Here is a 15,046-nt window from a genome sequence, read left to right as displayed (position 1 = left end):
ATTATTAAAGAGTTAACCAATTACTCTGCAAATTTTGATCACAAACAATTTTTTTTATAACCTCTTAAATGAGCAGAAATTGGGACATTCACCTTAGGTTTCGTTGCGAAGAATTCACGTGGACTGTCAGGCCAGGGGTCGTCGCGTCGCGGAATATCGTCGGAATGCGAGGCCCGTTCCATCCTATATCGATTGCTTTCTTTCGCGTTCGCTCCACGTCCGGCAGAACGATAATATTGACTGCAGCAAGTCTTCCGTACACCACGCACGCCCGTGCACGCTCTCCTCTGGTATTTCATATCGGGTTTCGCGAATCTCTCTCCCGCCTCCCCAGCCCCTGCACCCGTTTTCCGCTTTTCTTCTGTTTCTTGCGCCATAACTTTTTCTCCCCCACGGTGCGGGTTGGCGAGCAGCCCTCTGCCTCTCTGTCTCGCTGCATACCGCCCCCCATGAACTTCGCCTACCCTCGCTCTTATTCTGCCGCGTCTCGTTGCTCGCGCCGCCGTTCGGGGAAAAAGAGGAAAACACCTAACCGAGACCTTTAGTCTGTGAGGAGCGAACAACCTTTCCGCTCGAACGTGGAAAAGTGAAAGGAAGGGGAGGGAACCGCAGACTGAACCGTGGTTGTTTTTATAGCGTGAATGTAAAGGGTGAGTTACGTAATTTGAACGAATCATATCTCGAGATCGTTTCGTTGCACGATTAAAGGGCCTTCTGCGAAAGGTCAAACCGACTTGTTAGAAGTGGCCCTCGTTTAGTAGAGGCAGAGATGTAACGTCCCTTTGAGGAAAAACAGAGGGAAGCTTGAAACGTCCTGGACGCTGCTACCCACTGACCTCAGGTTTACTCTTTTATCTGTGGTCCAGAATTTTTAATTCAGCCTCCAGAGGAACGCCGATGAGTAAACTGGAATGAAGCGGAGTGGAATTTAAAGTCACTTTGGTCGAAACCCTTGTATCTTTTTCGGCACGAAATGGCACATATTTTAGTGGCAAGGCCGCGGGGATTCATGGAATTCGAGTAGCAGAGGATTCTGCGATGTCCAGGAGAGAATTTAACGCGAGAAACAATGATCCTAGAGCCCGAGCACATTCACATCCCCAAGTGATTCTATTTTCCCTCATTCGCCCCGGTGAAATTCGGGAAACTTGGGGGAAATTATTCCTCCGTGGACCGTTGTTTGCCAGAGAAGCTCGGGAGCTTTGATCTCGACCCTCGCGACTCCACGATAAATAAATATCCAGGTAATTCGATGCTCGGGCCATTAGAAGAAAAACAAAAGAGCTACCCGGGGGTAGACTTTCCCGTCGGATAATTGAAACTGGAGCCTCTCTCGCATCGCGTACCTTTCCTTGGCCAACCTTTTACGCGTTTTCTCTCCGAGAATACCTTCAGAATTTTGAAATTTCCTCGACGCACGGCTGTGAAAATTCAGCAAATTTCGGGAGGGGTACACGGTGAACCCAGTCAACAGAGAATCGCATCGCAGGTGATTGAGCTATCGTCGACGTTCAAGCCTAGGCGCCCTAAATTACGTCACGACACGTCTCCCCCTTGGCGAGCAGGTTTTTGCGTAAATTGTAATTAACATACCATCAATTATAATTACGACAGACACGCCTGCCACCTGGCAGATTAATGTTTATGACCGGAGAGCTTTATGGGCGCGGATAACGCGAAACGCGATGCCCACCTAAGTGCAAATCGCACTGCAGCTCATAGTACTCGCCGCTTCACTTGCGACAACGTTGGGCGACGACGCTCTAATCACTAGATACCAATCAAAAATACATTCTACTCTCTTTGAAACGATCTCACAAAAATATTCAACCTCTCCCTTCTCAAAACTTCGTCACCCTAAGAAAGGATATTTTCTGTCGATCGGGGCGTTCGATTTAACTCCAACGTCAGTTCCCGATCATAATCATAATCTACAGTTTGAAGTCGAAGTGACCTGTCTTGCAGCGAGCAACAATTGGTTTCAGTATTCAGCATCGCTCCGCCGCGGCTGGACGGACGTTGCAGTTTCGGTATCGACCCGCGCGATTTCAATTTCACGAATTCTGTTTACAAAAGGACGCGCGTCACGTGAACGAGATGCAAATTCCCAGGCACGTGAGCCGCGATGGAGCGGGCGCGCCCCGATGCCGCTTTCAGTTAACTCGCGCCAAAGAAAGATTTATGTCAACGGGCCACGTTACGGCAGGCCGTCGCCCCTGATCGCGGTGCATCTCACATGCAACGCTGCAATTACCGTTATAATCGGTAAATCCCTGGCTTTCAATATTCCCGGGGCAAAAATAGAAGCGAGACGCACGTGAACGTGCACGGTCAACCGGCCTGCGTTTAACGGGGGTGAGTTCGTCGCGTGTCCACGATACTTCCCGATCTGCCTTCTAATGTAATGACAGGGGAAGTCAGCTAGCTTGTGCTTGTACACTTGGAGATTAGTTTCTGAAGAATTTCAGGTAAGAAAGAATATTTTTTGAGATCATGGTATAATGACTTCTTTATGATACTTAGGGTAAAGTAGCCGAATACGAGACCCATTTCTTCGAAACATCATAACTCTTGACTGAGAACACTTTTATTGAAATTCGATACACGTTTTAAAAGTAGAATATGTAGCCTTTAGCAAGCTACTGGAAAGTACTATAACAAATATTCGGCTTCTTCATAATAAAATAAAAACGAAAGTCATTCAAATAAGCAGATAAAAAAAAATGGGTTCCTAATATGAGTCTCATATTTGGGAACAATAACATGATAACTACTAAGTAGCTGCGAAGTTAAGTCTTCATCATTTAATGCAAGCACTATACAACAGTATTTGTGAAAATCATTATACACTCACCACTTTAGAGGTATTTGTAATTTAATCGAACCACTTCAAAACCTTTCTGCAACCTATTTCAGAAATATGTGCTTGCTCAAGACGCTCAATTGATTACAATGCCACTGTGCGGACAAAATAACTAATACACGGTTAATTAGTAAAGAAATAGCATCGCTATGACATTCAAGAGCTCTGTAGCGGAGATAAGCTGGGTTCTCATATTAGGAGAGGTCGTCATATTCGGCAACTTTACCCTAACCCTACACTGCGCATTGTTTTTTTTTTGTGACAAGAAAAATAGTTTCTAACGTAGATTTTGCCTGTGAATCAGGGGAAAATAATGAAAATAATGTTTTTAGTGAAATTAATGTACGTGTATCATGTCTGCTACCTCGCGCAGTGGGAGTTTATTTAATGTAAGTGCTTTATTGATTACAGAATTTTACAAAACAATTATATATTTGTATTTACTTGTTTATATCTGTATTCTAAAAGGGTTTTCCCGTTTATAATAAAATAATAAAAAAAATATATTTTTGTTCAGACAAAAGCGCAGGCAACATTTTGAACATTTTATAAATGAAAGTGATTTGCATCCTGGAACTTCGCATTTTCGTCTAGTTACATCACTTTGCTTTTACAACTAACCACAAAATCGGTTAAACGCCAAACTGTACAAAATAACGGTACCTAAGTAGTGAATGCAAAAAAATGTCTCTGGTCCTCTTTTATTTTGAACTTAAAGGTTGTGTATTAGATCGTCTAAAATTCGCAGTGTAGGGTTAAAAACATATTTTGTCAAATTATTTTGTCCTCCGCATCTTACGTGGTACGCACCCCTTCGCTTGTACCTTGCACAGCCCCAAGCACCCCTGTTCCTTCGACTACCCTCGCAATCAGCTGCCACGTACATTAGCAGGTTGCGCTGCGAGTATCGGCAAATGTTCCTTTTGAAAAGCGTGGCCTCGATCGGTTGCCGAACTCGCCGCGATAATATTTTCCCCGCGCGGAAGCCGTCAAACATTTTTGCCCCATGGTTTCGACGTCGGGACGCCGCGCCCCGTGTTTCCGTTTTTCACGCTGGCAGCCGTCAACGGACGCGACGTTAATTTTTGCGCGCGATATTTCCCGCGCAAGAAGTTTCGTTGTGCCGCGGCGGGCAATTAACGATTAGTTGCGAAACTTGTTTAATTACGAATTTAAATTACCGATATGACAGAAAGTTGGCGAAAGGGAAAATTAACCGTGAGGGGAGAGGCTGCTCGCTTAACGAATTCAACGACGCGCGCATAGTTTCGAACACGTCGGTGGGGGAAAAAAAAACCCGGGAGGGTACATACGCGTGCAGGGGGAACGACGGGAGTTCCACGCCCCTGTGAGAGTATATTTTGCGTGAATTCAACTGTCGCCCGAAGTTTCCCTTTAATTGTTAACCCACTTTCGGATTCCTGTTGTCGTGTCGACCCTCGAACGCTCGACTTTGCTTCGCGCCTGTCGTTCCCGGTCGCGATCGTTGTTTCACACTTTGATCCCTCGTCCCTCTGGATCTTTGACGATGAATTCTCAGGGATTCGATAAATTGTCGCCTGGGGCGATTTTAGTCGTCACTGGCGGAACATTCAATCTACCCTGTTCGGAGATTAATATTTTAGAATACTAGAAGCACTGTTGAGAATTCCAAACGAGGTATAGATATCAAACGCTAGGAGATTGAAGTCAGTACTTAGTTAATTAACGCAGACAGTTTTTGTAGAATTGCACAATCCATGGCCCAGGTTCGATGGATTATGTACGACGCTGCTATAATGGTACCATCGCGAAGCAGAGAACGTTAACTCGACGCGACATGTGTATGTGTACGGTTCTGCTGGGAAGTTTGAAGTAGAATGGGGGAGTGCAAGTTTCGAACAGATAAAAATAGGTTAAGTTATCTACGGTTGAGGTGGGTGCTTGGTTAACGCATTTTAAATCGCTGCACCGTTGCCTAGACCGTATCGTATAGCCGAGGAAACTTCGTAGGCGGTTGTGAATTACAGGTTCGTGCAGGGTATTACGCTAGCTATTTCGAAAAATTACTGTGGCGAAAAATTCGCTCGATATTTCGCCGGGGAATTTTCACTGAAGAAAGTGTAGGTATGACTTGCACCTCTGCAACGCCAATATAGGTAATCAAATATATCATCACACCCCTCTTTAAACCTCCATCAAACGCAATAGACATTTTAAACGATACCATCAATCACTAATATAAAATTACACCTCGCCAGTTTCTTCATCCTCTAACAAAGTGATTTACTCCCTCAACCCTGACACTCGTCACAAAGACACAATATATCCCACGATTATTTATCCCGCACCTTTCGATATCGTCGGCGATCATTTCAAATTGCGTTGCTGCGTCGAAATTTTACGCAGGACCGTCGCACAGTGGGGAAATTTCCCGATTTTATGACCAAAACCACAAAAATAATTTTTTGAATTCGACGAAATAAATGCAAAATCAATCCCATATTATCCTGCAATGATTTTTATTTTACGGTTCACATGTTATACAATATAAACCTTTTTATTTTTTTTTTTAACGACTTTATTCGCGATAACCCTTCTGCCATTCCCTGCTGCACTGTAGCAGAGGCATGCTCTAACAAAGAAAAAAGTGTATAAATGTAAATAATAAAAAAATCTCTATCGTTCGTAATTTTTGTAAGTGCTGTTATTCGGATAATTTAGTTTCTCATATATTAGAACGTAAAAGTGCCGAATTTTATACATTAAAAATAAGTTTTCAGGTTTCGACCACGAAATTGGAAATAGTTCTTCAATTGACAATTGTATTAAATTTGTAAAATTCAAAACTTTCATTTCTGTAGTTTTGGCCATAAAATCGCAAAATTTCTCCACTGTGCGTCGTGGCGAGCCTCAGCGAGCAGCCAAGAGGTGCACACTCCCCTGAAAAATACAACCGACCCTATCACGCGGTGTCACGCGAGCCGAGCCGTGGATTTTTATTAACACTGGCTCGTTGTCTTGTTCACCCTGCCGGTCGCGTTTCTCTTTTTCACTGGCCACGTAGGAAGCTCGCGCCCTTAAATTAGGATGCACCCCTGCGCCGTTATCTTGTCCATCGAAAGCACCCTCGAGTGGCTGACGAAGATTTCGCGTGGATAATCGTTCTAGGGGTGAGGGTGTCACGTGCTGATTTCAGCATTCACGCGAACGTTTCAACTACTCTCGTGTAAATTGATCATTTCGATGGCGTTGATCTTGGAGCAGAGGACTTGATTGATTATTAACTCGAAAAGTAACGCCAGCAGCAATAGTTTCTCGAGATAATCGAGTCCCTTGTCGCAAATGTATTCCTTTACCCTCGTCGGAACGGCGGCGAATTAGCGAGTCGCCAGTCATCAAAGTTGCAGCGATTTGATGAATTCCGGGGGAAAGCTGCCGCCCCGGCCGTACCAAGGGACCGTAGAACCAGACCTTCAAAGAATCGCGTAATTAACTGAAACCTCTTCACCGCAACGGTAACCAAACCTCGCGTTTTAAGTTTCTCCCCCGATTCTCCGTTCCTCGCCGCAGCCTCCCCCAAAAGCACGGGCAAGAAAAATGTACAATTTCGCTCCCTGCGCTCGCACCGGTTACAATCCCCTCAGCTCGATTACCCACGGCGAGGCGGGTTCACCTGAATTACACATTACAATATCGCGGAATAATAATAACGAGGATATTGTAGCGCAATTACAGTCGTGCTTCCTCGACCGAGCTAACCGCCGGAACGTTTCCCCCGGGGGGGCGTGTGAAAAGGGAACAGGGGGAGGGTTGAAAGCGGAGAAGAAAAATAAGCGTTTTGCCCTTAAAGCGCGCCTTGCGTTTCGTGAAAACGTAAAACCTATTTGCCGGAGAGGGAGGACGAGCGAATACGGGAAGGAGTGGGAGGGGGATGAAAGGGTGGGACGAATGGAGGCTCGAGTCGCACAAATTGAAGCCCAGATTAAGACGTCTGGGGAGATTAAGGTTTCCATGTTGATTAATTTAAATAGTTCCGGCGTGGCCGCGGAGACAAAAGGTACACTTGCGGCCGTGGACCGTCTACAGGCGAGGGGGAGGATACGCGGCCGTGGAAGGGATGCATAGTAAACAACTCACTTTTCAGAGGCAGCACGAAGAATTAAGGGGAGGCGTAATGCGGAGTTAAATGAAGCGTGCTACCGCGAAAAGTTTCGCCAAGTTGACGGGGGATTACGCCGCTGCCGCCGTCTCCGCGTCGTCGTTCGGCGAGCTCGATGAAATAATTGCGGCATCGTGGAAATATCTTGTTACGCCGCCGCGCCGCTCCGCTCGTGGAGGGGCCTCGGAAAAAGGATTTTAAGCGCGCTATAACTGCGAGAACGAGTTTAGTTTAGAGTGTTCTCCGGTTTAAAGTGTCTGTAAGTTCAGTTAGCAAGGAGTTGCGTTACGTCTCACGATCCTTAGGGGAGGCTCGGGGGGATGAAAGTGGACAGTATCGCGGCAAGTCAGTTTACAGGGTAGTTGAAGAGATTGACCCGCGAGGAGGGCGCTTTCAGTATTAGTTTATGGCTACGTTAACGCTGTTGCTGCGCCGCTCGGTTGCTTCGAGGCGTACAAAGGGTGATTCTTTCGAGAATTTACGAGGGCACTGTGCAGGCGATAGGTGCTTGACACGGTGAAGGGTGTCGGATGGTAAATGCGATTTTTTGCGCTTGAGGCCTGTTGAAGAGGTGATTCGAAATGGGTCCAGATTGAGATCGCGTTTCGTTATCTCTTGGAGTTTGGGAGTTTGGTACTCGTTGTGCAAAGCGATGATGAAAGGGGAAAGAAAAGATCGAAGTCTTCTCTTGGCAGTGCTCACCGCAATACCAAATTTTTAAAAATGCTTCGTGGATGTCGGTTGTTACTTTATTATAAACGTAAATATTTTTGTAAGAAAACAATTACTAAATGTTCTTTAAATGTTGCTCTTTCAAGCGCAAAAAGTTTTGTAAAAATATAGGAATCATTTAGTTAAAGTTTTCTTTTGTTTTTGATAAATATTATCAACATTATTCCAAAAATATAATTTTTGCAATATTTTTTTCAATTTCTCGAGAATTCTCGAGAAATGTGATCTCATTTCTGTTTTCTCGAGAAACAAAAAATATGGAGAAATCAGGAACACTAGGTGTAACCCCTTAAGTGAGTAACACTGTAAGAAATCGGAGAAATTATCCGAATGACATACGTTTTCAGAATCCTCTCCACAAATTTTATGAAGAAATTGGATATACACCCATACATTGTACGAAAAACCTGTCTCTTTTACATGACATGCAGGATTTCTAACTTTTTTATCAACATTTTTCCGTTAAATATGATTTTTTTAAGTGGTCCACCATTTTGTTATCTTTTACGATATTGACTTTTCTGCAATAGACGTAGGCTTCTAGTTTCCAAATATTTTTGTCTTTTTGAATTCGGATAAATGTATGGTTAAAGCACTGTCAACGTCAGAGGAACTATTTTGGTGCAGCGCACATTTTGACGAACATTATACCGGAATCGGATTCACGAATTTGCTTGAAAAAAATTTCTTTTACCCTTCAATATGTGTATATTAACTATACTAAGGAATCCATTGATTTACTTGCGTTGTTTGGTTGGAAAAAATCCCGAAAATTATTCAAGTTCGAGGGGTAACGCGTTGAGGGGGAACTAGATACTCATCGAGACCCGCGAAGCTTACGCGCGATCGCATCGAGGAAAGTAATAAAAGCACATACATGTATCGAAGCACAGAGTCGATAAATACACGAAAGTTTTTCCCCCGATATCCCTTCTCGTACAATAACGATGGCTATGTTTTGTTTTGGGAAGGCTCCGCTGGCTGGGAGAGTCTCGAGAGAAACGATATCGAGGAGGTAGAGATGGATAAGGTGGAGCGATCAGATGGGGCTGGGAGGAGGGAAAAGGAGGAAAAGAAGGCAGCCTTTACTCGCGCTCGAGTGCGGACGGTGTTCTTTTAGCTGAATTGCTTCAGTTAATAAGTGATAAATGCCAACGGTAGACGTCTTCTTTGTCTCGCATCGACGGGGCCGCGAACTAAAGAGGGCGTATCGGATCCGCCATCCGTGACGATGAAAACCTCCCCCCGTGCTCGTGACATTTTAGTATATTCGCTAATTTCTTTCAAAGAACCACCCGGCGACCCTTCCATTTCTCAGAGGAACGATATCCGCGAACGCTAATTGCTCCAAAGTGCCATGTTTGCCGTCGCATTATTCCAATCAAAGTGCTCCGACCACCTGCTGAACGTCCAGAAAACCGACCAGACAAATTGGCCCCATAAATACGGCTTCCATTTCGCGTCGTCGGAATATTTGACTTCCAAACGACTGGCATTAGTATTTCTTACCGAAGTCGAGGACAAGTTCAATCGCTCGGGAGCGGGGGGGTTGGAATTTTCACGGCGAACGTCCGCGCAACGGTGGTCATTACCGGTGCGCCACGGGACGAAGTGGGTCGTTAAGAATCTCGGGGGCTGGAGGAAGAAAGGCAGAAGTTAGGGCTAACGGATGGAAGAATAGCGGAAAGGATGGGAGGAAGGAAGGAAGGTCGGGGAACGCTTTGCTCGGAGGTCCGAGGGCACACGCGTGTTCCTTCGGCTCCGTTGCCTCAGCAACAGAGTACCTTCCGTCTCGCTGACCCACCGTTTCCGGTGACACGGATGGCCTTTCCTTTCTTCGGCGTTCCAGTCGTGGCTGGAGCACGGCTCCCGAGGAAAAAACCTCTGGAGTCGGGCGGCCGGTAAAGGCCTTCGTGCCCATTGTTCGGGGGATGACCGAACTACTTTTCGCGGTCGAGCGAAAAAGTTCCGCGATTACTCTTCGAGTTATTTGGTTTGCTCGCGTCACTCGACGTCCCTTCGTCGCCGACTGATTTGGGAATATCGCTCGAACAAACGGGATTGAATTTTGCTTGGGAGGAGCGGGGCTTTGTAACCTTAACGAGAGTAGTAGCGTTACCAATTGCGTTCTTGGGTATCGGGGTGGGTCTGAGTTACTCGCGATGCTTATAATCGCGAATAGAATGAACGTACAGAAGAAGCTTGTTGCCATCAACGTAGCAAATTGCTGGGAATGCTGTCTGCATTATTGCCGGAAGAGTTAGTGTTGATTACACGAAATGGGACAATTTTTTCGCGCAATTCCGCCACAGGTGGCCGCGAAGAATAACATAAATCGCGCGATTAACCACGTTTACTCGCCAGCATTCGGCCGAGCTTTACGCGGCATTCACTTAATCGCGAGTATAACTCCATTAAGTCACTCTTAAATATCACTTAAACGAGGAGCAATTCATTCCTCGCGGTCCATTAATCTCCGCGAAATCCCGCGTAAATAATAAAGGCACGAACCTCGTACACCTTCTGGGAAAGATTAACTCCAACTCCGCTTCCAAATGACTTCTACAAAAAAAACCAGCAAACACATACCTATACGCGGGAACGGAAAATGCAAAAGGCAATGCAGCAGCTTGCAGACCTAGCTGCCCGTTTAAATGCGTACGAAGAAACCTACGGGCCATTGTATACGCGTCTTTCGAATCTGACTGCACTTATTATTCAAGCTGACGCGACCAAGCTAACGGCGCAGAATAAAGAGCGAGGCTAATTCGATATTTCGCGCGCGTAGTCGGCGACGATCGAATCGTCTGGGAGAAGAGGGAACAGCGAAATACGGTGAACGCTGGGACGACGTTCTAAATATTTTAAAAGTTCGGCTCATTTGAATTGAAACATCTTCGACCGTGTCCCCTCACCCCCCCCCCCCCCCGCCACCCCCAACGGTATTTCCAGCGCGGTTATTGCGCTTCCGACCACGTCCGCGTCCCATTCAACCGATTGATTTAAATTTTCCAAACTTTCCTCGCGCCACTTTCCCACCCCCCAGCAGAGGGGAGGCCGGGAATTCCAGTTGGTTTTACAGGAATCGTTACTCGGATAGGGAATTCCTGCGTTCACTCTGGCTCGCGTCGCGCGGCGATTTTATCACCGGCGCGAGGCCAGGGAGCTGCTAATGACTCGCTAATTGCCAAAAGTGCTCGGCCGAAGATTTGTAATCATTAGAGAGACAGCAAACGACAGCCACGCGGTGGATAATGGCACTTCTGCGGCCCGATACCCGCGTTTTCACCGTTGTTAATATCGGCCGTGAATGAATAAAATATCAAACGAGCGGCTGTAACGTACTCGGCATTGAATTAACCCTCTTTCGATGAGAAATGGAAACGCGTACCAGGTTGTTCTGTTCTTGGTGGAGCTTTCGCTAATACCTGGGCTGAATTTGGTAGTCTGCAAGCTGAGCTTCGTGGTGAAATGTATCGATGCAGTGGCGGATACAGGGGGTGGGTGTAAGGGTCTCTGGCAACCCCCAAACGAAAAAGGAAACAGTAGATCCATTTAACCATGACTGAAGGAATTTAAGAGCTTCGTAAATAGCAAAGAAAACTAGATTATATTCTGTAAATTTAAAGTTTATTAGATTTATTTTATATTATCCTTTCAATTCAGCATCCCCCAAGAGTAAATTCTGAATGCGCCACTGGATAAATGTCTACTTAGGTTTTGGTCAAAGGGGCTTTTGAACACCCTTTTAAGAAAGCGTGATCTGAAATCACTGGTGCACATTTGTTTTCGAATACTGACGAGATTCCTTGCAACCTCCAGAATGAAAATAACAAGTGTGGTTTCAGCTTCGGAGAAGAGACCTTGCATCGCGTAATACTGTATCCCCACAAAACAATCCACCATTTATCGGTCATTAACAAGCAAGTCCCATTCCTATCAGTCGTGTTACACGTATCCCCAAACGAGTACAAAATCCTACTCACTGACCCGAATATCATACAATCAACCCTGAAAAACGAAGACGATCGCGAGAACGAGTACAGTTAACGTCGAAACTGCCGTCGGCGTGGTGGCGACGAACGGTTTCGCGGCAGAGTCAACAGCACGGTCGATTTTTCGCGGCTTAATTCAACCGCGCGAAATCCGGCAGCCAGGTAAACCGATAAGTCTCGCGGATTTGTCAGCCGCCGCGCGCGAAAAATCCGCTTACGTGATCTGGCTTACGCGGAAATCTGTGTTATTGCCTGCTGGAATATGGATATGTCGGACGCGTGCGCCCGCGCGTTTTTCGGGCGAGATTTTCACGGTGCCGGCCGGGTTACGCGCGTGGAACTCGAGCGGGTACTCATGAAATGCTAAACTTACTCACCTAGTGACGGTCGGCGTGGAAGCGACCCCGGGGGACCGTGCTGGGTAGCTCCGTGGACTTCCCGACATCAAGTACTCTGCAACACACAAAAGCATCGTTCGTTAACACACTGCTACACAGAGCCGCTCTTGAAATCAAATAATATACCTAATCTGCTTCGACATAGCGAGCGCGACCAGTGAGAGGTAAAACCTGCATTTGTTTAAAATAATTGCACAAAAATGGTTCATTTTGTTTTTTAAAACTGAAATAACTTTTTCTTAAAACTTCAATATCGTCTCTATAAGCACCGTAAAGCTCATCTCCATCTGTTTACTACTTCCATAGCTATAATGTATTGAAAAAAAGTTAGCACTTAACTTCAAACAGCTGTAAAATCATTTTTCAAAATTTTGAAAAATCCTTTGAGGTACGTTTAAATATCACTAAAGACTACAACATATTCAAATTTCAGCAATCTACGAAAACTTACTCCGAAATCTGTCCCAGTTCGCATGGAATGTCCAAGCTACCAGTTTCTCTACCGCTGCAGGTAGTTTTGTCGAATTGGAAGTTTTCATCGGGTTCTCCGATTATGAAGTACCGAAGAATAGCTACTACCGATAGGGGGCAGTGTTCAGTCCGCAAAGGGACTTTGGACCAAGCAGCCGCGATTGAGAATCAGGTGAGAACACCCTCTAACGACGTTTAAACTACCCCCCTCCCCCCCCTGACAGGGGCACTTGAAGAAAGCTGCTCCTAACGAGGCGAAGAGAATCGGTTGTTTACTCGTAACACGACGCCCCACGGCATTCGCGCTGTTATAGATTAGCAACGAGCAGCTTCCGTAAAAGTAACGACATCGTAGCTGGCGTCTTGTTAGCACGACAAGCGGCAAAGGCTGCACGGTGAACCGGGCGATCTCCTGGTAGCAGGAACTTGACCCGTGCTACGGGATAATTGAATTTATTAGACACAAGTTGCTTGACTTTCGGTGCACTGTCCACCAATTATCGTTACACGGTCGTTTCCGGAGGCGTTTCACGTTGCTAATTTGTTGCACGGAAAATGGGTCTCGAGGATGCAATTTCTTCGCGGAGTTATGTCCTTCCGTAGACGATTCTACTGTTTGAGCTCGGTTTAAATTTTGACGGCAATCAGCGAGTTGGAATAAGTGCTTCGAAGTAAAAGTAGGGTGCAAAGGGAGTTTCGATGTTGGAATAGTGATAAGAAAGCATGAGTGTCCCGATAAAATAATATTTAGGTGATAGAATGTTCATACTTTGGGCTGGGCTCATCCAAGTGGAACATTTCTTCGAATAATTCGAATATTCCAATACTCCCAATTATTCGAATATTCGATTACCCCTAATTATTCGAATATTCGAGTAGGTACTCCTAATTATTATTTATTATTTAGAAGAGTAATAAATCCTGAAACTTCGAACACAAACTTAGAGAATGGTAACTCTGTGTACTGAAAACACCCTTGAGTAATAATATTCCAGACAGAGTGTAGCGAATTCTGTGGAATATTTTTTAAACACGCCAACCTGTAAACCTAGATTATTTCTATAATCTTCAATAGAAGCTTCCGAACATAAAACACCACTACACTATCTGCAAAATCACTAATTCTAACGTTCCATAAACACTTCATACACTTGCTTCACGAGGGAAACCAACTCTATAGCTAGAATTGCTAAACGAAACGGGCACTGTATGCGCGCTGCGCACTACGCGCGCGAATCAAGCGCGGAATGGAGAGGGCGCCCGCAGCTCCATCGGCATCGATACGCGTATTGGCGCGCGGCGGGCTTGCGTTTAATTTTTAAACTTTCTTCCCCAGCCGATGCCAGTGTGACGTTGCAATTCAGTTCCGCCTTCCTTCCGTGCAGAGTTCTGGCTCGCCTAGCTGGAAACGCCATGCATATTCTAACCGACGGAACGTCGCGAACTACCTTCCCTTTATCTGTATTGTTAATGACTTCATAAGTAATGTAGCCGCCACTGACGTCCTCCCATCGATCGGCCCACGTGGCCCCGACGCGCTTTTTCTTCCGCAACAACTGCGGCTCGCGGGGGTCGAACTTTGGTGAAATCTTAATCCGCCGTTCGATGGCCCAACAGCGACCGCTAATTGTTCTCTACTCGCGCGAAACACGGAGCTGCTGTGTAATATCGAGCCGAAACTCGCCATCGAGGTTAACTGAACATGGAAGATAGGAATGCTCCGAGGCACACGTGAAGCCAGTGCGGTAACTACGTGTTTGCGTAGCAGTGCGACTGATGCATGTAATTGCAAGGACACTGTAGTTTTGAACAAGCTCGTTGACCCGGCCCAAAAGTCGACACTGTGCCGGAATTCGCGACATCGCGCACTCCGCTGGCAAGATTGTTACGCGCGAACTTTGGAGTAAACCCCTTAGGTAGGAGCAGAGGGGAGTCTCTTATTAATCTTGCCAGCAGATTAACTGGAATTCTACTTAATATTGCTCGACATTCGAAACGTGAAGCGAAGCAAGTGAATACAAAATTCCACTTCCTAATTTCTGGCACCCCTTCGTTGTCTTCGCAATATTACCTTTTGCTTCGCGCCCCACCAAACACTGCGCCGTTCCCCAGTTGTCACGGATGCCCGCATCCGCTAACCCGGGTTCGAAAAAAAAAAAAACGGAGCGAAGAGTTGCGTTTCGAGGAGGGGTTCGAAAAAATTTAGCGAAACTGAACGGCTTCAGAGTCATTAGCGCGAGCGGAAGAAAGGAGGTTAACGGTTTACTTCTTGCGCTACGGAAGTTTCGTCTTCATCGGTCCGCAGCGTTGTTTCCACCGCCTTCCGTCCCCTTTATCTGCGCGGCAATTCGTCACTGTCTTCGCGTTCAAGATTTTTACGAAATTCCCCGGGATCCGGGTCCGCGCCTCGGTACACAGCATCGTGACGAATCGTCGTCCGCGATAT

The 15,046-nt window shown here is 46.0% G+C and overlaps 1 protein-coding gene across 5 annotated transcripts in view; it reads right to left on the bottom strand.

Moving 5' to 3' along the window:
• Positions 1 to 15,046, bottom strand: part of Ten-a (Teneurin-a transmembrane protein) — a 593,712-nt gene that overhangs the window by 212,487 nt on the left and 366,179 nt on the right. For all 5 annotated transcript variants that reach the window (XM_076809436.1, XM_076809438.1, XM_076809439.1 and 2 more), the window contains one exon: positions 12,109 to 12,184. In XM_076809436.1, the coding sequence (XP_076665551.1) occupies positions 12,109 to 12,184 (76 nt within the window). The remainder of the gene's footprint in view (positions 1 to 12,108; positions 12,185 to 15,046) is intronic.

This window comes from Andrena cerasifolii, chromosome 3 (genome assembly GCF_050908995.1).
Source record: "Andrena cerasifolii isolate SP2316 chromosome 3, iyAndCera1_principal, whole genome shotgun sequence".
Taxonomy (NCBI): Eukaryota; Metazoa; Arthropoda; class Insecta; order Hymenoptera; family Andrenidae; genus Andrena; species Andrena cerasifolii.
Note: the sequence above shows the minus strand (reverse complement) of the source record. Positions and strands in the feature narration are given on the sequence as shown.